The sequence below is a fragment of the Odocoileus virginianus genome, chromosome 14 (assembly GCF_023699985.2).
Source record: "Odocoileus virginianus isolate 20LAN1187 ecotype Illinois chromosome 14, Ovbor_1.2, whole genome shotgun sequence".
Classification (NCBI taxonomy): domain Eukaryota; kingdom Metazoa; phylum Chordata; class Mammalia; order Artiodactyla; family Cervidae; genus Odocoileus; species Odocoileus virginianus.
This window is the reverse complement of record NC_069687.1, coordinates 66,132,571-66,156,627: the sequence shown is the minus strand read 5'-3', so window position 1 is coordinate 66,156,627 and position 24,057 is coordinate 66,132,571. Positions and strand designations below refer to the sequence as shown.

General features: G+C 43.1%; 1 protein-coding gene across 2 annotated transcripts in view; it reads left to right on the top strand.

Moving 5' to 3' along the window:
• Positions 1 to 24,057, top strand: part of DOCK2 (dedicator of cytokinesis 2) — a 456,669-nt gene that overhangs the window by 29,608 nt on the left and 403,004 nt on the right. For both annotated transcript variants that reach the window (XM_070476853.1, XM_070476854.1), the window contains exons 5-9: positions 204 to 300; positions 2,623 to 2,771; positions 8,857 to 8,992; positions 10,337 to 10,491; positions 17,661 to 17,742. In XM_070476853.1, the coding sequence (XP_070332954.1) occupies positions 204 to 300; positions 2,623 to 2,771; positions 8,857 to 8,992; positions 10,337 to 10,491; positions 17,661 to 17,742 (619 nt within the window). The remainder of the gene's footprint in view (positions 1 to 203; positions 301 to 2,622; positions 2,772 to 8,856; positions 8,993 to 10,336; positions 10,492 to 17,660; positions 17,743 to 24,057) is intronic.

The window sequence follows — 24,057 nt, the reverse complement described above, 5'->3', positions numbered from 1 at the left end:
GGCCCACCTCAATGCAGGAGGACAGAGAAAAAGAAAGCCCTTTGCATTTGCATAATGTAATTGGTGTGGCTACTGGAAGTGGTTTAGTCTCCTGCCAGCAAGGCCCCTCTCAGCAGCTGCAGCTTAATGCAAATTTGCCAACATTTTATCATGTTAGCACCTGGGTCTCAATTTCACACCGTTTTCTCTCCCACCTTAAATAGAAATATCGAGAACATTATTCCTGCAGAAATTCCTCTGGCACAAGAAGTGACAACAACACTTTGGGAATGGGGCAGCATCTGGAAACAGCTCTATGTGGTGAGACTTGAAACCCTGCTCAAACCTGGGATGGAAGCTGCTTACAGTTTTTGGCTTGGTTCAGATTTGGAATGTAGACTTGACATAGTATAACAAACAGTATGAGGTCATCAAAGCCCAGAGAAGTTAGGTGACTCTCAGAGCCACACAGTGAGTTAGTGACAGAGTCACAGTAAATGGGCATCTGGGGTGATCCTTCTGTTTTTGTTTTCTTTTTTTAAACTAATGAAAAAGTTACCAACTTGAATGTGCTTAAGTATCACCTTGAATGCTATTGAAAGTAAAGCTTCGTTCAGTGGGACTCTGCATTTTAATAAACTTAGGGATTTTGATTTGGTGGTCTGCTGATAACACCTTGAAAACTATTGTTCTCATGTGTCAATTAACTAATGACTATTGTCATCAGATCTAAGAGACAACTTGACCCTGGAAAAATTAAGAGCGTATTTTGCATGGTTTTCCCTGTATTGAAGTAAATCTAATTTTAAATCCTCCTTTGATGCTTCTAAAACTCCTAATGAGAGTGGCTAGCTAAGAAAACCATTAAACTGAGAGTGACAGTGTCATCCCAGGCTTCGTGCATATTTGTCACAGCATACTGTACACTCGCTGGCGCTCTGTGCTATTTGTATGCTCACCTGTTATGGTCATGAATGTTGACTCCTATGTGGCTATTTCACACTGTATGGTAATGGGCACTTTCAATTACCGTTCCATAAGTTTCCCAAAAGTTGTTAGGAAAGTTTATGGGGCAAACAGCAGATTTAAGGCTAAAGTGATGTGTTATTTATGTCCATCACGCCTTTTACACATACACCATAGAAGCCTGACATTTTCTTTAAGAAATCTTTGAATGGCAAGTTCATCATGACCTTTACCTACCAAAGTGATTCTTATTCTTCCATGATTCTTGTCATATCTGCATACTGCACATTAAGTATTTACTTAATAGCTAAATTGTCTTCCTTTTCAGTAAATTTAAATGACTTACACAAGGAATTTTACAATATGCTGTCTCGTTCGAACAAGTCTCCAACTCTCCTACACCAACTGGATGCCCTATAATACAATTCAATGTAGTTCTAACACTGACCACCCAGGTGTAAGGGCTCAATTCTGTAAGACTGCCCTCACTTCAGATGCCAGCTGCTAGTGCCAGGTCCTCAGGCTACTTGCATTTCTGTCCAACTTGGTGCACATTCGGGGACTCCCATGACACTCCCTCCAACCTAGCCTCAGGTTCCATGAGCCCTAGAACAACTCACAAAACTCAGGAAAGTCCTACTCTTACTCATATATATATATGTGTGTGTGTGTGTGTATACACACACACAGACAGATACATATATGTGACAGTGGTTTAGTTGTTATGTCATGTCCAGCTTTTTTGCAATCTCATGGACTGTAGCCCACCAGACTCCTCTGTCCATGGGATTCTCTAAGCAAGAATACTGGAGAAAGTAGCCATTCCCTTCACCAAGGGAATCTTCCTGACCCAAGGATTGAACTTGGGTCTCCTGTATTGCAGACAGATTCTTTACTGTCTGAGCTACCAGGGCAGCCATATGTGTATATACACACATAGAGAGAGAGACTATATTTATAGAGTCATATGTATTATTCAAGTAAATACAGTGAAAACAAAACAGTGTTATTAAGTGTTTCCTATGGTACCTGTTAAAAGCTCTGAGCCCAAGAATGTCTCTCTCCTTTCATTGAAAAAAAAGGAATTAACAAATGTGAGAGAGGAGTTCAAGACATATTGCTAAGAAACTGCAACTTTCTCATCCCCTAAACAGAGGGATGGGAGGAGAGTAGAGGAGAATCACCATTTGTATCCCTAACGTGTGACCTTGTGTCTTTGTAACACCAAGAACCATCTTATGTCCCATGGTCTGTGCACGTGTCACACTTGGGGGAACACTGCCCTAGAAATAGGCCTGTTCCAACAGAGAAGTGGCCCTGGTTCTTAGCTTTAAAGGGGCTGGCTTCTGAGATCTGTACTGCAGCAGATGTTCATGGCATTCCTGCTCAGCATGCATCTTTTTGGATAAGAGTCAGAAATAACCCCTCCTTTTTTTTTTAAACCAGGAAGTGATTAGGATCGCTACTTTTGCTTTTGAGAGACCCCTGTGGCCCCAGGGAAGGAAACATGTCAATGACAAAGACCACCACCCAACCACTTCAGCGCTGGGCAGGGGCCAGGCAGGCACTCATGCCTTGGCCCATGAGCACGCATGCTTGACTTTGGCTCAGTTTGCCAGAGACGCCCCAGATCTTTGGTGCAGGTGACCGTGGATTGTTTCCTGTTTTTCCTCCTAGGCCAGCAAGAAGGAGCGCTTTCTCCAGGTGCAGTCCATGATGTACGACTTGATGGAGTGGCGGTCGCAGCTCCTCTCAGGAACTTTACCCAAGGACGAGCTAAAGGAACTGAAGCAGAAAGTCACGTCCAAAATTGACTATGGCAACAAGTAACCTCTCTTTCCTCCAAAAAGAGGCTTTTTTTCCCCCCACCCCCACCCCCCTTCTTCCTTCTCACCCTCTGAGAAACTAGGTTTCACTTTTAGTGGTGAGTTTGCCACTTTCTATTTGGGAGAAGCTGCTACCGTACTCTTGCCTGGAAAATCCCATGGACGGAAGAGCCTGGTAGGCTGCAGTCCATGGGGTCACTAAGAGTCAAACACAACTGAGCGACTTCACTTTCACTTTTCACTTTCATGCATTGGAGGAGGAAATGGCAACCCACTCCAGTGTTCTTGCCTGGAGAATCCCAGGGACGGGGGAGCCTGGTGGGCTGCCGTCTATGGGGTTGCACAGAGTCAGACACGACTGAAGCGACTTAGCAGCAGCAGCAGCTACCAACAGGCCCATGATTGTGTGCCTTTGTAATCACCCCTGTGGGACCCGGGGAAACACAAGCAGAGAGAGGCTTGCTTATGCAGTGGTTATTAGCAGGCTAGAGATTTAGGACACTCAGTTAACCTACTTTCAAGGATCTGGGGAGTACAGTCATGCTGGTTCACTTTTGGCTTAGTTGTTATTTTATTCCTGCATTTACAACTGCCCCCTCTTCAATCCCAGTGTGAGACTTTATGTCCCTTCCCCCATCCTAAATTATCTAAGCCACATGCTGTCGGCTAACTCAAATGCACGGTTACAAAAGCATTTCCTCAAAGGGGAAGAAGCAGAAATTGGTTATTCTGAATGCTGTGAAGTTGAGGAGAAGGTCTTACAATTTTTTGATGCAGGTCAATGCACTAATAATGGTATTGATTATAACTAACCCCTAATCTAAGCTTGTTGTGCACCAGTCTTAAGCTAAGGGTTTCACATTCATTGTCTTATTTAATTCTGATAACAACTCTATGAGGTAGGCAGTTTTAATATCCTGATTTTTTCAAATGAAGAAGCTGAGGCACTTAAAGAAGTTAAGTAACATGTCCAAAATCACATAGTTAGTAAAAGACAGAACCAGAATGTAGACCCAGGCAGTTTGTCTCCAGAGTCTGTGGACCTCACCATTATACTACTTGGATAGCATCTGAGAATTGTAAAGGCTTCCCCTCCCTCCTGGTTAAGTGAATACTCTCCAGACATCCTCCCTATTTCTTTAGTGTTTGTTCTCAAAAACAAACACGTATTGAGCACTTGTAACTGTTACTTGCTCAGTAGTGTCCTAATCTTTGCGACCCCATGAATTGTAGCCCACTAGGCTCCTCTGTCCATGGAGTTCTCCAGGCCAGAGCATGAAGTGGGTTGCATTCACTTCTCCAGGGGAGCTTCCTGATCCAGGGATCAAACCTGGGTCTCCTGCCTTGTGGACACATTCTTTACCACATGAGCCACCAGGGAAGCCCGTTGAGCACCTATACTTGGCCTGATTTCCTGCCAGGTTTTTTGAGGCCACAGAAATAAAAGTTCCCATACACTAAGAGCACAGCAGTCGTTAAGAGTGAGCCACAAGCAAAGTATTGATATGTATTGTGGTAACTTTGATGGCTTAGGTGGCAAGAGTCTTCTTAATTCAATTTGAAGAAGGAAGTCAAGGAAGGCTTCCTAAAGGAGGTGACCAGACCTAAATTTTGAAAGATAAAGAAGTATCAAGTAGGCTTTAAATAAAGGGAGGGTGGGAGTGCATGAGGGAACATAGCATGTTCAGAAGACTGCAAAGTGGGTCCAAAGCCTGGAACATAGGGCCTGAGGAGGAAGTAGAAAGAGTCTATGCAGTGGGAATAAAAAGTGTTTTTTTCCTCTCAGTCAGGCTTCCTTACCTTTGTCACTTGCACTAGGAAGATGACCCAAAGGTAGTCAGTGGGTTCACCTTACAGCTGCTTCCCACCCCAGAGCACAGTCCTTCTGCTGGCTCCGCTGCTGGCAGCTGGCAGGCGAGTCCAAACCTGCTGACGATGCCCACACTCGTCACCCCAAAGCGACAGGAAGGGTCTGCGCTGCAGCTGTGGCCGCCACTGGGACAGTGTCATCTTTCGCTGAGCGTGGGCACAGCTGGGATGTGGGAATGGAGGGAGTTTTGCTGCTTTGTAACAATGGCACCTGTGACCTTGGATGTTTCCTCATGGGGACTTCTGACAAGGATGGAAAAAAATGGTCACCACTCTCAGGAAGCCATCCTTGATTTCCCCTCCACCTATCCCTGCTGCATTAGGCACTTTTGTGGGCCCTCAACACCTTGAAGACTAACTACCTCCGTAGTGGCCTGCCTTCGGGGCTGTGCTGGGAGCTCCTCTAAGGCAGACCCATTTTGATGTCCTGGGCCCAGTAGGTGAACGGTAGGGAAGGGAGAGACAGGGTCCCCCCTCGATCAGCTCCCCCTGCAGAATCCCCGGCCAGCACTGCGCTTTCAGTCTCAGTCAGCTGTCTTTGGGGAAGTGAGAGACACCCTCAGAGGCCGAGGCCCTGAGCTGAGGCCCTTTGCTTCTCGCTTCGCTTCCCTGACGACTTCAGCTGAAAGAGAGAGATTTGAGCACCTTAAATGAATGCAGGTCTGATGTCTCAGGGGCTCAGAGCTCTGAAATGGGATGGATACCTTTCTGAAAGCCAAAAGGCCATATTTCTGGTCCAAGTATCAGGAATAGCATGAGGACCATCAGCTCAGGCTGTGAGAGTCAGGGAGCAGGACTCTGAATCTTGGAGGACTGGTCGGCATCAGCCTGTTTCTTTCCTCAGAGATTCTGTTCCTTCATTCAGTCATCAGACTTCTATTGAGCACCTGATAGGCACTCAGGACACAGCATTCATAAAAGGGAAGGGAACTAATTATAAGTTTCTGAGTGCCTACTATCTGCCAGGTACACTTCAGAGTACTTTTCAGGCCTTAGCTCAGCCAGGTCGTATGACACCGCTTTGAGGCAGGTACTGTCATTGTTTCTACTAGATGAAGAAACTGAGACCCACAGGTCAGTTAGGTCATTGTGACCAGGAGGCCCTGGGATTTGAACCAGGTGACTTGGCTCCAGAATTCCAGCACTTAACCTCTGTCTTCAACTGCCTCCTGGAGGACCATGCGAGTCAGTAAGAGGAAGTAAACAGACTCTTGCATAGGAAGTCATGCATTTCCTGAGAAGAGGAAGCAGCAGTGACAGGGTGGAGGGGGCAGGGCAGGGGGTGACGCTTGCTCTGCATCGAACAAGTCTGGTAGGAATTATTAGGTGAAGAGTTCAGAGAGAGAGAGAAGCTTAGAGGAGCTGAGAGATGAGCATGACTGTGGCTGGAACCTCAGGGTCTGAGTGCCAGGTAGGAAAATTCAGATTTGTCCAGAGAGTGATGGGGAGCCACAGAAAAAGTTATTTCTCTTTTCTTCACCTTAAAATAATATTTATTTTTTGAAAAACGCATACAGTGAGGGCTTCCTCCCCTACCCTTCTCTGTCCTGGGTTCATTGATCACTTTCTGGAGCAGAGGAGAGCTGCCGGGCTTACTCCCTAAGGAAAAACTGTCAAAATGCTCTATTCTCCGAAGTGAATGGCCTGAGGTCCCAGCAGGAAGCAGCCTCTCCTGACCCTGGTTCAGTCCTGCCCCTTGGTGACTGAAGCTTCCAGGTTTCAGATGAAACTGGTGATGGACAAGCTCTTTGGTATCTAAGGAATGAGGAATCCTCAAATGAATCCTTCAAGTCCCAAAACAGCTGGACCCAGGAGAAGTTTGTTTTATTTATACATTTTTAGAGCCGAATCCACTTTGATAAATTTTGAAGAGAAAGGAGCTAAAGAGATCTTGGCATTGAATTATGTATTGGCCATGGTCTGTCTTCTCCGAGGTCTTGGGAGGCTCTGCTCAGCATCAGTTGGATGCATTTATTCCCCTTCGGCATTGCCCCTTCAGCAGCTTGACTGAGCAGCATTACGAGTCACATCTAGTTGGAAGTTAATTTCCTAATGAATGTGGACAAACGCGTGAGCTTTGGCTCCCTCCTGTTTGCGTCTGGCTGAGAGGAGAGATGTGCCTTTCAATCCACTTCTCAAGTAAGAGCTGAAAACGCTGCTGTTCCCAGGATGGTAGTTAATTGTGTTCCCTAGGCAGGACCACTGCTGTTGCTCTCAGAGTCTCCCTCTCCTTTCTGTGGATGGACAATGGAGTGCCTCCACGTCAGCATCAAGTGCCAAGGCAGCTTTAAGTTAGGACCTGTGCACACGTACACCCCGTCCCCCAACCCGGTACTGCTTCTACAAGCCTGTTAACTAGAAAGTGTACCATAAAGGTGCATTTTGAGCCATTCTTCTATGCCAATTCTACAAAATTGGATGTAACTTTATAACTATGTTTTTTTTTTCTTTTTCACTTTATTTTTATTTATTTATTTTTCCTTTATTTTTATTAGTTGGAGGCTAATTACTTTACAACATTGCAGTGGTTTCTGTCATACATTGAAATGAATTAGCCATGGATTTACATGTATTCCCCATCCCGGTCCCCCCTCCCACCTCCCTCTCCACCCGATCCCTCTGGGTCTTCCCAGTGCACCAGGCTGGAGCACTTGTCTCATGCATCCAACCTGGGCTGGTGATCTGTTTCACCCTAGATAATATACATGTTTCGATGCTGTTCTCTATAACTATGTTTTAAACATACAGTTTTGTAGATATTTAATGTTCTGCTAATTTGATTTTGAATTGTAAGTGTCAAGAGTTCTGTTTTGGGGTTTTTTATGTTTTATTATACTTTGTTAAAAAGGAAAAATTGTACGTTTTAGAATTTTTTATGAGTAAATTTAATGCACTGAAAATAAAAAAGAGTGCAAACAAAGCTGCCACATTACTTTTTACTAGCTATGTGACATGAAGAAATTATCCTCAGTCTTTTCTTCATCTGTAAAATGGAAGTATTAATAGTACCTCCCTCATAGAGTTGTTATAAAAATTAAAGACCTTAATATGTGTGAGCAATTTAATATACAGCTTATTGAAAGTGCTGTGTGAGTATCTTGCTGTTATTAGTATCATTGATGCCAATCAGAATGGCAGCTGCAATTGAAACAAATCAATACCAAACAGGGGAAAATCTTGTGACCCTGAAGTCACAGAGTTAAAGAGCAAGCCATGGGTAACAATGATATATCTGAGATTCCCACCCCCAACAACTATTTTCAAAATATTATTAATAAATTGTACATGAATACCTTCCCTGCATTGTGTATCACATATCATACTGCATTATGTTCTATCAGATAAGCATTAAACAAAAAGAGATAAGGCAAAATTCTCCTGTGACCCCTCCAGCCCTCCTGGTCCCGGGGCCCTGCCTGTGCTCGCAGACATGCATGTTGCCAGTGTTGGTGCATTATGTGCATACCTTGCTCTCTGCACATGCACGCAGGTCACATACCTGCCTTGCTCGTTTTTTTCACTGAAAACACTGTATGCATCTTTTCAAGCTTGATTTCACCCCCAGTAATCTGTATCATTAAACATATCAGAACTAGAGACTTCTCTGGTGGCCCAGTGGCTAAGACTCGATACTCCTGAGGTAGGGATCCCAGACTTGATTCCTGGTCAGGGAACTAGACCCCACATGTTGCAACTAATGCTGGAACTAAAAAATAAGAACACATATCCCACATACCAAGATGAAAATCAAAGAACCCATGTGCTAAGACCTGGGTCAACCAAATAAGAAATAAAGAAACATATCAAAACTATGTCATAGTTTTAAAGCCTACTACATGGAATTTCATTACGAATTCCATTACAGATTTATTTAGCCATTTTCTCTTTTGACAGACATTTTAGTGTTAACTAGCTAACTAAGTCAGTTTTATGTTTTTAATGCTTTGCTGATGCACACACATCCTTGTTCAATCTCTAGGTTCACAGGAAATATGCATTACATTTTTTCAGTACACACTGCTATAATACCTCCCAGAAAGGCTGAGCTATATCACTATGTCTCCCGTCTGCACGCAAGGCTATCTGTGTAGAGCTGTCCCAAGGGAGACTATGACTGTCAGAAATCATGTGAACTTTCTGGTGGAAACTTCTCACCAATGTTCTATAGGCTTCCACCTCCCTTGATTTATCCTCATCTCACATTCTTGCTTTTCAGAATCCTTGAGCTTGATCTGATTGTCAGAGATGAAGACGGAAATATCTTGGACCCTGATAATACCAGTGTCATCAGCTTGTTCCATGCACATGAAGAAGCGACTGATAAAATCACAGAGCGTATTAAAGAAGAGATGGTGAGCTTTGTGAAACAGACTTTGTTTGGCCAAAGGAAGCAGGCTTTAGCACACCATAAGCTTAAAATAATCTAATTAACCAGACTGTATATTATTCAAAGGGACATCTGTCCTATGACCTGAGATGATCAGTAACAACATGCGTTTTATTGTGTTTTGTACTCAGATTTTGATTCATTCTACAGATAGCCCATGAGAAGTTTAATGCCAGGCTTTTCTATTCCAGAGAGGAAAAAAGAAGAAATGTAAAAAAAAGTAACTGAGTAATTAATTCCAGATGGGGATGAATTTCTAAAAGGCAATCAATTAGGGTTATGTGAAACAGAGTGAATCAGGAGCTATTTTAAAAGGTACCATTAGGAAAGTCCTTTCCCAGGAGGGACATCTGAGATGACATTTGTATAATGTGACGGCAACAGGCCTAGGAAGATTTGGGGATAAGATGTTCAATGCAGGATCGGGGCGGGTGGGGTGGTCGGCATGTGCAAAGGCCCTGAGGTAGGACTGAGCTCTGAATGTTCAAGAAGTAGAAAGACCAGTATGGATGGGGCCTAAAGAGCAGTGAAAGAGTTTAGGCAATACTTTGGAGAGGCAGGTAGTAGGAGTCAGCTCTTACAGGACCTAAGAGTCATGGGAAAGAATAAGATGTTATTCCAACTGTGGTAGGAAGCCAACAAAAGATTCCAAGGAAATATAATCTTTACAATGTTAACCTAATCTGATTTATAGTTTTTAAAGTATTTTACCACTGTGCATTATTTGAAAGCAATTTTATTTTTAGCTTTACTGAGATATAATTTTCATACAATAAAGTTAGTTCATTTAAAATTGCAATCTAATGAATCTTATTAATATATAGTATTGGGCAAACTCTACCACAATCAAGGTATAGAATAGTTCCAACATCTAAAAGTTTCTTTGCGTTTCTTTGCAGTTCAACCCCCTTCTCCAACCCCAAGAATTCTTTGTATATTCCAGATGCGATTTTTTTTATCAAATGTATGTTCTGCAAATATATTTTCTCCCAGTGCTTACCTGGGAAAAATATTTAGTCTTGATAAAGTCTGTTTAAGCATTTTTTTCTTTTATATAGTTTGTGCTTTTTATGACACTAAATTTTATGAGGAAGGCTAGATTGTTTGCGGTATTCCCCAAAGTCAAGATCAAGAGAGTCAAAGTGACTTGACTTAGACAAAAGATGCTTTTGGTGGAAGACCTGAACATAAGGTTGAAATCTTTAGGCTCAAAACCTACATAGTTCTCAATATCCTGGGCCCACTTTCCATTGTCCTAAGTGGTGCAGGGCTAATTTTCTCTTTTCTTCTCTTATCCCTTCCACCTCAGTCAAAAGATCAGCCTGATTATGGAATGTATTCCCGGATCTCCTCATCCCCTACCCATAGCCTCTATGTCTTTGTGAGAAACTTTGTGTGCAGAATTGGGGAAGATGCTGAGCTCTTCATGTCTCTCTATGACCCCAACAAGCAAATGGTCATAAGGTAAGTATGTTCAGCATTGCCTATATTTGGGAGGTGGGGGTTGGCAGAGCTCTGAGCATCTTTTCCTTCCACTATTACTTGTGGAGAAACTCCCACCCAGTAGAAAAACAGCCTAACTGAGAATGTGGACATAGCTTCTTTTGGGTGTGGGAGTCAGGTGGAAATATTACTTACCATGGCATTTTTTCTAAAAGTAGAGTTATGGTTACATAGTAGGATTTAAAAAATTTTTTAAAAATATATTATATGTGTATTTTTATTTTTAATTGAGTATAATTGCTTTACACTGCTGTATCAGCAGATACACTGTGTATCAGCTGTATGCGTACACACCCCTCCCTCACCTGTCCAGGTGATCGCAGAGCACTGAGCTAAGTCCCTGTATAGCAGCTTCCCACCAGCTATGTCTATTTCACACGTTAGTGTCTATATGTCAGTGATACCATCTCAATATGTCCCATCCTCTCCGTCCCCTGCTGTGTCTGTTCTCTGCATCTCCTCTACAGTACCATTTTTCTAGATTCCGTATATGTGTGTTTTTGTTCTTTAATTGCTGTCATGTCTGATTCTTTGTTACCCCAGAACTGAGCGCCTAGGCTTCCCTCTCCTTCTCCTAGAGCCTGCTCAAGCTCATGTACATTGAGTAGGTGACGCCATCCAACCATCTCATCTTCTGTCATCCCCTTCTCCTCCTGCCTTCCTTCTTTCCCAGCATCAGGGTCTTTTCCAGTGAGTCAGCTCTTCACATCAGGTGGCCAAAATACTGAAGCTTCAGCTTCTGCATCAGACCTTCCAATGAATATTCAGGATCAATTTCATCTAGGATTGACTGGTTTGATCTCCTTGCTGCTCAAGGGACTCTCGAAGGAGTCTTCTCCAGCACCACAGTTCGAAAGCATCAATTCTTCAGCTCTCAGCCTTCTTTATAGTCCACCTCTCACATCTGTACATGGCTACTGGAAAAATCATAACTTTGACTATAAGGACATTTGCCAACAAAGTAATGTCTCTGGTTTTAATACCCTGTCTAGCTTTGTTATAGCTTTTGTTCCAAAGAACAAGTGTCTTTTAATTTCAGGGCTGCAGGCGCTGTCCACAGTGATTTTGGAGCCCAAGAAAATACTATCTGCCACTGTTCCCCCATCTATTTGCCGTGAAGAGATGGGACTGGATACCATGAGCTTAGTTTTTTGAATGTTGAGTTTTAAGTCAGCTTTTTCACTCTCCTCTTTCACCTTCATCAAGAGGCTCTTTAGTTCCTCTTCCCTTTTTGCCATGAGGGTGGTATCATCTGCATACCTGAGGCTGTTGATATTTCTTCTGGCAATCTTGAGTCCTACTAGTGATTCACGCAGCTTGGCATTTTGCACAATGCACTCTGCATATAAGTTAAATAAGCAGAGTGAAAATATACGGCCTTGATGTGCTCCTTTCCCGACTTTGAGCCAGTCCGTTAGTCCGTGCCTGTTACTGTACAATGTTTGTTTCTCTGTGTCTGACTCACTTCACTCTGAATGACAGACTCTAGGTTTATCCACATCGTACAATAGGGTTTTGTAAGCAATTTTTGATTAATGGAAAACAACGGAAATAACAAGATTCAAACAGGTAGCACTAGATAGAATAAAAATATATTTTTAAAACAGAGAGTTAATAAATGAATGGTGAAAATGCCGTGTCCTCAATGTCAATGACAGGCTAGGAGTGTGGGCTCTGGAATCTAGAATCTAGGTGGGTTCACACTGTGGCCCCACCACTTACTCCTTCTTAGGCTTGGGCAAGTTAATCTTTCTTAAGCCTGGGTGTCCCATTTGTAAAATGTACGCATCAACCGCACAGGGTCACAGGTTTTTAATAAGAAAAAGCACATGAAGCACAGGGCCTGTCACATGGTGCTCCACGTGGCAGTGGCTATTATTGTAATCACTTTAATCAATTGTTCTTGGGAATGGAAAAGGTAAGGGAACTTCTGGGCACCTCATTTCGAGGAAGGCCAAAGAGTGTTGGGAATCTCCTGAGAAAACCTCTGGCCCCCACTGCCAGCCTTGGCCTCTACTTGTGGCTCAGTCCATCCTTCCTCTCAGGTGACCACTGCCTGTCCCCTCCAGTGGGGTTTTGAGCCAACACACAGTCCCATATTTGAGATCCCAGTTAATTCAATAGTTTGGAGCTGGAGCATGAGCCTTCTGCTTCAGTTGAGAATGTGATATCTTCTTACCTTGATTGTGTTGATGAAATTTCTAAGTCATGTCTGACTCTTTGTGACCCCATGAACTATATACCCTGCCAGGCTCCTCTGTCCATAGTATTTCCCAGGCAAGAATACTGAAGTGCATTGCCATTTCCTTCTCCAGGGGATCTTCCCAACCCTTCTCCAGGAAGATGCTCCGGGGGATCTTCCCTGTGTCTCCTGCTTATCAGGCAGATTCTTTATCACCGAGCCACCTGGGAAGCCCCATACAGTTCCTAGTAACTTACAAAATTCATTTTAGAAAATAATAGCCCTCCTGGAGACATTTATGAAACATAGATCGACTATCTAAGAAGATTAAACTGAGGTCTGTATATGATCTTATATAATCCTCATTATTCCATATGATTTGGATGAGACAATGAGTCTCAGAGAGGTCAAATGACTTGCTCAAGATCACATATATTTATAAAATGGCAGAGGTGAGATTTCTCCCCTCTAACTCCAAATATAAGCTAGTTTCCAATTTAGTCCAAGGAAAGAGCTGTATCAGATATACTCAGTGGGTCTCACCAGGGTCTTAGCACTGTACGGTGGAAAGCTATTTTTTATAGCAAACTTAAGTCCCTAATTTAAAGAATCAGTCCAGCTCCTCTGGCTAGGCCTCAGCAGACACTGAGCAAGTGTTCCTGCTTCCTTAACACCCGCCTTGAGATGCTGGGCATGTCATAGGCTCCTTGCTATTCCCTGCCAGCTGCTCGCAAGACACCTGTGACAAAGATCATGAAAGTGCTCCTTGCCTCTCGAAAAAACACAAGGATTCCTCATAGCTGAATTGACAAGGGTGCCTGGCCTACTGGCTCATCGAAGTGATGGATGGCCTGAACCAGCTCTGGGGAGGGAAGCAATGGATCAGTGAGATGGCAGCTCTGTTCCCTGATGTGCCACATCAAATGATGTGCTCGACAGGGCATGCCTGAGTGATGCCTCTGAGAGTGCTGGAGACACAGAGGAGCCCTCAGGAGAGGGAGGGATGGGGGGTAGAGCCCACCCTCTGCCAGAGAATGAAGGAAAAAAGGGTAGAAGACAGGGAGAGAAGGGAGCAGGCACCATACAGGGAAGGGGCGGGGACCTGGGAAGCACTCCCCGTGTCAGTCTGAAGCTGGGTAGCTGTTATTTCCCTAAGAAACCAATTTGCCCCACTCCTGCCTGCCCTAGCGAGGAGGTGCCTACAGTGAGCCTCAGGCAAGTTAGTGCATCAGCAGTGTGGCCCAGAGGTGGGCTGGGGAGAATTTGGCTGTGATCAACTTTTCCCTTGTGGCTCAGCTGGTAAAGAATCCGCCTGCAATGCGGGACACCTGGGTTCGATCCCTGGGTTGGGAAGATCCCCTGGAGAAGGGAAAGGCTGTCCACTCCAGTATTCTGGCCTCGAGAATTCCAGGGACTATGTCCATGGGGTCCCAAAGACTTGGACATGTCTGAGCAGCTTTCACTTTCAACCTTTCAATATTGAGATGAATGGAATATTTTAATATTGAGATGAATGGAATGAGATTCCAGTGGATGTCTGCAGAGATTTGGTTTGGGAAACTTAAGGTAAGTTTTTGTAGGACAAAAAGCAAGCAGCTTAGGCATCAGGCCAGGGCAAAACTCACTTTCAAAAGAAGCTCAAGAAAGAGTTGGAATGGTTCTCCCCCTTCCCCTGAGGAGAAGAGGTCTTATGGAAGAGGTCTTACCTGTCTTAATGCCAGGTAGGCCTTCATATTTACCACTCAGATCTCCCTGGGCAAAGATGGAAGGGGCCAGATCAGCCTTCTAGATTGTTTTTCCTATTTATGATTCTATTTCCCTTAGAAGAAAATTTCTGGTGCCTGGTGTTTAGACCTGGCTGGTTAGTTCTCTACTGGGGATGCTATGTGTGGTTAAGTGGGGTGAAGTGAAAATTGCTCAGTCATGTCCAACTCTTTGTGATCCCATAGACTAAACAGTCCATGAAATTCTCCAGGCCAGAATACTGGAGTGGGTAGCCTTTCCCTTCTCCAGGGGATCTTCTCAACCCAGGGATTGAACCCAGATCCCTCGCATTGCAGGAAGATTCTTTAGATTCTTTACCAGCTGAGCCACAAGGGAAGTTCAAGAATACTGGAGTGGGTAGCCTATCCCTTCTCCAGCAGATCTTCCCTACCCAGGAATCGAAACAGGGTCTCCTGCATTGTAGGCGGATTCTTTACCAACTGAGCTATCAGGGAAGCCCCATATGATTAAAGGTTCTGAGAAATACCCAGGTATTTCACTATGGTGGTCCAGAAATAACCAATGGGAAATAATGATAAAATATTTTTTGTATATGGAGTCTCGGAGGCTTCTTGGTTATTTTGATGAAAATTCCACTTAAATTTTTAGATCTTACTAAAAAAATGTTCCTTTAACTTGATTACATTTTAACCATTGGTTAATCTGATGCTGTGTTCTTTTTGTTATACGTTCTATTTCTCCAATGAACTTTGCTCAGACTACTGTTATTAGCCTTCTAGAGGTAAAATGAGAGAAAAGAACAGAACATCAGAGAGAACAAACTTTTCAAAAAAGAAGGTGATTTGCTTTAAGTTTGCTGAATTCTCTTATTATGTCTTTTGGGCTGACTTGGTTTTGAGTTTTATTTTGTTTATATCCCAATTCAAGATAATGGGCATTTATTTAGAACCAACGGTATGCTCCTGGATGGCATGAAAAACTGAATGAATCAACTCAGCAAACTATACTAATCTTCTCCTAAGTTAAAGAAGTACTAGAAAAACGGTATAGGTGATCAGATTTGCAAAGCAGAAATAGAGACAGACAAAGAGAACAAAGAGAAAAGTATGGATACCAAGGGTGAACGGAGGGGTGGGAGAAACTGGGAGATTGGCATTGACATATATGTACTGTTGATGCTATGTATAAAATAGATAACTAATGAGAACCTATTGTAAGCACAGGGCACTAATCAATAATCAATACTTAATGTGCTGCGGTGACCTGAATGGGAAGGAACTCCAAAAGGAGGAGAAATCTGTACACGTGTCGCTGACTCATTGTCTGTATAGCAGGGACTAGCACAATACTGTGAAGCAAACATACTCCGATAAAAATAAATTAAAAAAGAAGAGCAGTGCTAGATTTCCTGACCCTGCTGATGCAGCTAGACTGACCAGCATGAGCCAGGCAGGGCTGTGTGTATGATGTATTGCTGCTAGAATATATTAGCTGATAAATGATCAGATGTCAGAATTGTGTGACTGCTCTTGATACAAACTGTCAGTGGGTTCTTGCTACTGTAAGAATCAAGCCAAAATCCTTAAATCCTATATGGCCTACATGGTCTGGCCTATCTTTCTAAGTTTTCTCTTACAACTTTTCCCTTGGCTCTGCTTTTTAGATGCATAATCTCCATCCTATCTCAGGGCCTTTGCATACGTTGTTGCTTTCCCACTCTCTTTGCTTGGCCAGCTTTATTTACATGTCATATCCTCAGCAAAGACTCCCCTAGCCACCCAGCCTAGGACTGGTTCTTCTGATGTACATCCTCACAGCATCCTGAACGTTTTCTTTATAGCATCATTGTGTAAACTTATAGTTATCATGACTGCATGTAAATCGTTACTTAAGTGTATGTTAGAGAATGGCTAAGGCCCTGGGGCCCATCACAGTGTGACATTCACTCAGGGAAATGGTCCTACATCCAATGGGCTCAATGGATTACTTAAAATCATTCAAATCTTTACTCAGTCTTGAAAAGGGAATAGGGTGGGAAGGGCAAATACATTCTTTTTTGGGGGGCTGTGCTGTATGGTTTGTGGGGTCTTAGTTCCCCAACCAGCAATTAAACCCAGGCTCTCAACAGTGAGAGCACAGAGTCCTAACCGCTAGACTGCCAGGAAATTTTAACATATTCTTAATATATTCTTTTTGCTTGTTTTTTAATGATTTTTTCTTTTTTATTATTACTATTGACATAATTCACATAACAGAAACTTTGCCATTTTTTAATATACAATTCAATGGTTTTAATATTTTTAATTTTGTTCAACCATTGCTACTTTCTAATGTTACAGCATTTCCATCACCCCAACAATAAGACCCGTACCCGTTAGCAGTCACTCCCAGTTCCCTTCTTCCTAACCCTACTGGCAACCACTAATCGACTTTCTGTCTCAATGGACCTGCCTATTCTGGAAATTTAATATATATGGAATCATATAATATGTGGCCTTTTGTGTCTGTCTTCTTTCACTTAAAATAACCTGTTAAAGATTCATCCATGTTATAGTAATTGTCAATCAGTACTGTATCCACTTATATGGATTAATGAAGTTCTGTTGAATGGATATATCACATTTTGTTTGTTCATTCATCAGCTGATGGACATTTAGGGTATTTCCAGTTTTGGCTATTATGAATAACTCTGTTATGAACATCCATGTATAACTTTTTGTATGAATATATGTCTTTAATTCTCCTAGGCAGATACCTAGGAGTAGAATTGCTGGGTCACATGATAACTCTATGTTTAACTTTTTAAGGACCTGGCTGCACATCAGTATATTCTTAATGTCCAACAAAACACATAAAAGCCTTTCCCTTGAGAGGAAAGGATCTTTTCCCTCTGCCACTCTTTATCACCTCTACAGAGAACACTGATGCTCTTCAAAAACATTAGGCAGCTGGGTTAGAATTTGCTTGCTGGATGGGAGAGGGAAAGAGGTTGTGAACACACACATGTTAGTAATTCCATGGCCCGGCTTGTCTCACGTCTGCCTCTCTGATGGGACTGTGATCTCCTGGAGGGAGGGACAGACAGGGAGAGGCTGTCTCAGACACTCTCATGTCCTCAGCAACCAGCATGGTGTCGGGCCCACAGCAGAGGCTCAGTGGGTATCTTGAATGACTGTTGAGACCCCTGACAGTAATGGGCTGCCTGACACTCCTCTTCCCACAGTGAGAACTACCTGGTGCGATGGGGCAGCAGGGGCTTCCCGAAGGAGATCGAGATGCTCAATAACCTGAAGGTGGTCTTCACGGTAGGTGTGTGCAGTCCTCTGGGTACCACATCCCACACTCACCAGCACACAGTCTTGGAAACAAGGCTGGTCAGTGCTTGGGAAGAAGCGTGGCCTTGGTGCAGAGCTATGTTCTGGGGTCTCTGCCAAGAGGAAACTTGGGAAGATGGATCTCCTCCTGGGTCCCTCTTCTTCACTCCCTATCTCTTTATCACCTGTGTGCACACAGTGAAGAGCGCTGTGTAAACAAGCATACACCTCTTCCAGCAATAATGTTTAGGTGAACTAGATACAACAGATTCAGATTAATTCACAATTAACATGAGTTCCTGTCTTTGGTTCAGACCCTCTGAAAATCCTTTACAAAATACTTCATATTAATAAGGGCCTTTCTAGAACATTGACTGCCTTGGTAAATTGGATATTCTGAACATAATTAAGTCATAGATGACTAGGAATCTTATGGTTCCCTGGGATCATCCTGCTAAATACCAATACTCAGCAGGTAGAAATGTTGAAATCAGTTGTTATTTGGATGATTTATCTCTGAGAGTGACCTGGCCTTTTAGTTCTAGAAAGGAGAAATCTTGGAAAGAAGGAGATAAGGGTTATCATTTCCTGCAGGAACCCACTCTTTCCCTATTTACACCAAGGTGTGTTTAGAGTATGATCTTAAAATATCCAAGAATATTGGTGTTTTCTGCAAGTGTCTTTGGGGAGAAGAACATGTATGAGATTTTCCACTGTGTTGCATGTGAAAAAGGGAGATTACAGAGGAGGAACTGGGGAGAGATCTGGACATTGATCAAACCTGTGGGTTTGATCCAGGAGTGACCAACGTGCTAGATTAACCTACCTTGCTCCACAATAATTTTCCAGTTACAGCCCATTAAGTTCTATGTATTATGTTGTGTTGCAATTAGATTGGAGCGCAGCTGATTTATTTTGTTTGTTAGTCCTTGAAAAATGGGCCAGAGGCCTGGAATAAGATCATAGATCCTAATTGCTTAGACAAAGTTTTCTTGGCATATATAAATGTGCCTCAATGCTCTTTATCTATTATTAGTTAGAAGGAGGAGCCTATTTATTTTCTTGATAAATAGGAGAATCCCATGGAGCTTCCTGCTTAAACCAGGAGACAGATGTTTCACAAGAGGGAGAGAGACAGGGAATCAATCAGTGGTTCATTTTGCAGAGAACCAATTCATGATGTGAACATGCAGAAAAGGGCATTGGTAAGTTTGTGTCACTCAGTAATAATGAGACTGTGATCCTGCCTTAGTGGAATTCTGCCTGTGCCTCTATCTCTTCTTCCCACAGCAGATGAACTTGAGAACTTTGGTTGACTGGCTTAACTGGTGACGCTTCCCTCTCTTGAAATGATGGGAATCTTCATTTCAGGGCAGGAAAGGTCATGGTGCTCTAGCTTCTTCTATTGATTCATGTGCTACCCAGTGAGCACCTACAATCTGTCAGCTCTGTGCTTGATGCTGAGGATACAGCAACAAGTGAACTGGTAGGCTCCTGGGCTCAGGGTGTTAAGGGGTGAGGAGTTCAGAAAGTAATTACATGAGTAAATAAACAAGAGGGATGTCAGGAGGCCATCCATGCAATGCACATAATTAAAACTGGGTGATGTGATGGTGTTTGACTGGGAATTATGTCCAGTTGGGAATTGAGATGATGTTTAAGTTAGGGATGAGATGTGACTTGGCAGGCATGTGCCTTGGTGGCCTCATTTCTCTTGCCTCTGGGTGTCAGCTCTTCCTAGTTTCTTCCTTAGGGGCAGAGCCCAAGGAGCTGGCACATGGGGTGGGCACATGCTGGATTTCCTGTCCGTCTGCCTCATGAGCATTCACCCTCTGGTTCTGTAAGAGAAAAAGAGCCTGTACGCAAGGCTCCTCAGATTTCCCCCAGCTGAGGGGTTGCTGCTAACACACACAGGACAAGGCCAAATGGCGATGTGAACATTAGTGTGTTAGTCGCTCAGTCGTATCTGACCATTTGCGACCCCATGGACTGTAGCCCACCAGGCTCCTCTGTCCATGGGATGCTCCAGGCAAGAATACAGGAGTGGGTAGCCATTCCCTTCTCCAGGGGATCTTCCCAACCCAGGGATCGAACCGAGGTCTCCTGCATTGCAGACAGATTCTTTACATTCTGAACCACCAGGGAAGCCCTGAAGGAGTATGAATGAATTACTAAATCGGGTAACTCGTGTTTGCCGTCTTGTTGTCCTGCCTCGGTTTCCCCAAATGTCTGAGATTTGTGAGGCCAAAGTAAAAGTGATTGGCAGACAACAGAGGTTGAAGCCTACTTCTGAACTGGCTTGTTTTTACACCCTCCAGGGAATGATTTGTGTTCAAGCATTTTTACTTGTTCTTATAATACCAAGGGTCTCCAATGAGACAGCTCTTAAAGATCTGATGTCTTCTTTTCAGCAAGTGAATTTTTTTCTCATAGAAAAGGGGTAAAAAGGGGGCTTAACCTAGGAGACTTATATGATTATCTAGTGTATTAATTTGCTAGGGCTGCTGTTACAAAGTACCATAGATGGGGTGACTTCAGTCTGTTCAGTTGCTCAGTCATGTCCGACTCTTTGCGACCCCATGGACTGCAGTATGCTAGGCTTTCCTGTCCATCACCAACTCCCGGAGCTTACTCAAACTCATGCTCATTGAGTCGATGATGCCATCCAACCATTTCACCCTCTGTCGTCCCCTTCTCATCCCACCTTCAATCTTTCCCAGCAGCAGGGTCTTTTCAAATGAGTCAGTTCTTCACATCAGGTGGCCAAAGTATTGGAGTCTCAGTTTCAGAATCAGTCCTTTCAGTGAATATTCAGGACTGATTTCCTTTAGGATGGACTGGTTGGATCTCCTTTAAGTCCAAGGGACTATTAAGAGTCTCCTCCAACCCCACAGTTCAAAAGCATCAATTCTTCAGTGCTCAGCTTTCTTTATAGTCCAACTCTCACATCCGTACATGACTACAGGAAAAACCATAGCCTTGACTAGATGGACCTTTGTTGGCAAAGTAATGTCTCTGCTTTTTAATATGCTATCTAGGTTGATCATAACTTTGTTTCCAAGGAGCAAGTGTCTTTTAATTTCATGGCTACAGTCACCATCTGCAGTTGATTTTGGAGCCCAAACAAATAAAGTCTCTCACTGTTTCCACTGTTTCCCCATCTATTTGCCATGAAGTGATGGGACCGGATGCCATGATCTTAGTTTTCTGAATGTTGAGCTTTAAGTCAACTTTTTCACTCTCCTCTTTCCCTTTCATCAAGAGACTCTTTAGTTCTTCTTCACTTTCTGCCATAAGAGTGGTGTCATCTGCATATCTAAAATATCTGATATTTCTCCCGGCAATCTTGATTCCAGCATGTGCTTCATCCAGCCCAGCATTTCTCATGATGTACTCTGCGTATAAGTTAAGTAAGCAGGGTGACAATATACAGCCTTGATGTACTACTTTCCTGATTTGGAACCATGGCCATTTCTAACTGTTGCTTCTTGACCTGCATACAGATTTCTCAGGAGGCAGATTGGGTGGTCTGGTATTCCCATCTCTTGAAGAATTCTCCACAGTTTGTTGTGACCCACACAGTCAAAGGCTTTGGTATAGTCAATAAAGCAGAAGTAGATGTTTTTTTGGAATTCTCTTGCTTTTTCTTTGATCCAGTGGATGTTGGCAATTTGATCTCTGGTTCCTCTGCCTTTTCTAAATCTAGCTTGAACATCTGAAAGTTCACGGTTCATGTACTGTTGAAGCCTGGCTTGGAGAATTTTGAGCATTACTTTGCTAGCATGTGAGATGAGTTCAATTGTGTGGTAGTTTGAATATTCTTTGGCATTGCCTTTCTTTGGGATTGGGATGAAAATTGTCCTTTTCCGGTCCTGTGGCCACTGCTGAGTTTTCCAAATTTGCTGACATGTTGAGTGCAGCACTTTCACAGCATTCTTTTAGGATTTGAAATAGCTCAGCTGGAATTCCATTTCCTCCACTAGCGTTGTTCATAGTGATGATTCCTAAGGCCCACTTGACTTTGCATTCCAGGATATCTGGCTCTAGGTGAATGATCACACCATTGTAATTATCTGGGTTATGAAGATGTTTTTTGTATAGTTTTTCTGTGTATTTGTGCCACCTCTTCTTAATATCTTCTGCTTTTTTAGGTCCATACCATTTCTGTCCTTTATCATTCCCATCTTTGTTTGAAATGTTCTCTTGGTATCTCTAGTTTTCTTCAAGAGATCTCTAGCCTCCCCATTCTTTTGTTTTCCTCTATTTCTTTGCATTGATCTCCGAAGAAGGCTTTCTTATCTCTCCTTGCTATTCTTTGGAACTCTGCATTCAAATGGGAATATCTTTCCTTTTCTCCTTTGCCTTTCACTTCTCTTCTATTACAGCTATTTGTAAGGCCTCCTCAGACAACCATTTTGCCTTTCTGCATTTTTTTCTTGGGGATGGTCTTGATCACTGCCTTCTGTACAATGTCATCAACCTCCATCCATAGTTCCTCAGGCACTCTGTCTATCAGATCTAATCCCTTGAATCTATTTGTCACTTCCACTGTATCATCAAAAGGGATTTGATTTAGGTTGTACCTGAATGGTCTAGTGGTTTTCTCTACTTTCTTCGATTTAAGTCTGAATTTGGCAATAAGGAGTTCATGATCTGAGCCACAGTCAGCTCCTGGTCTTGCTTTTGCTGACTGTGTAGAGTGCCTCCATCTTTGGCTGCAAAGAATATATTCAATCCGATTTGGTATTGACCATCTGGTGATGTCCATTTGTAGGGTCTTCTCTTGTGTTGTTGGAAAAGGGTGTTTGCTGTGACCAGTGCATTCTCTGGGGAAAACTCTATTAGCCTTTGCCCTGCTTCATTCTGTATTTCAAGGCCAAATTTTCCTGTTACTCCAGGTATTTCTTGACTTCCTACTTTTGCATTTCAGTCCCCTGTAATGAAAAGGACATCTTTTTTGGGTGTGAGTTCTAGAAGGTCTTGTAGGTCTTCATAGAACCATTCAACTTCAGCTTCTTCAGCATTACTGGTTGGGGCTTAGAGTTGGATTACTGTGATATTGAATGGTATGCCTTGGAAATGAACAGAGATCATTCTGTCATTTTTGAGATTGTATCCAAGTACTGCATTTCGGACTCTTTTGTTGACCGTGATGGCTACTCCATTTCTTCTAAAGGATTCTTGCTCCCTGTAGTAGATATAATGGTCATCTGGGTTAAATTCACCCATTCCAGTCCATTTTAGTTGGCCGATTCCTCAAATGTTGATTTTCACTCTTGCCATCTCCTGTTTGATCGCTTCGTTTGCCTTGATTCCTGGACCTAACATTCCAGGTTGCTATGCAATATTGCTCTTTATAGCATCGGAGTTTACTTCTGTCACCAGTCACATCCACACTGGGTGGTGTTTTTGTTGAAACAATAGGAATTCAGTTTCCCACAGTTCCAGTGCCTGGAAGTCCAAGACCTAGGTGCTGACAGTGTTGGTTTCTTGGGAAGCTTCTCCCCTTGGCTTACACATGACCACATTCTCCTTGAGTGTTCGCTCGTTCTTCTGTGTTTGTGTCCCAGGTTCCTTAGAAGGACACCAATCTTATTGGATTAGTGCCTACCCTAATTACCTCATTTTAGCTTAATCACCTCTCTGACCTCCCTGTCTCCAAACACAGTCATGTTCTGAGACATGGGAGGTCAACGTAAGAGTTTGGTGGTGGGTGGGGGTGGGGTGGCACAATTCATCCTGTAACATTTAGGAAGGGACCTGTCAGGTGACAGGGATTCTGTGGCTCTGAAATGACTCTGAAAGATACCAACATAGATATTTCAAAATATAAAAAATTCCTCATGGGAGGGGAGAAGTAATTAAGGATGGAGATCATTATGAGGGAAACAGGACCTGAGCTTTCAAGAATGGGAAGGATGTGGATATATAGAGGAATAAGAGGTAATCTTTAGAGGCAGAGGTACAGACGGGGGGCTTAGGAAGAAAGATCTAGAGTTGAAAGTGAGCATTGTGTGTTTGTGGAGCGATAAAGAAATCTCTGTGACAAAAATAGAGTGCTTGCATGCAGAGAATAGTGGGGAATCAGTGGGATAGGATAGCTGGAAATATATTATGTCTAGGACCTTTCACATCAGCTGGGGAAAATGAACACTAACAGGGTAAGAAATAGAGAGCTATTACCATTGTATCGGGGAGAGAAATGAAATAATGAACATGGCCTCTAAAGATGAATTTCAGGGGGATTTCAGGGTGAGTTGGAGGAAGGCGCCAGACAGGCCAGAGAAGAGGCTGTCCCACTGGCTG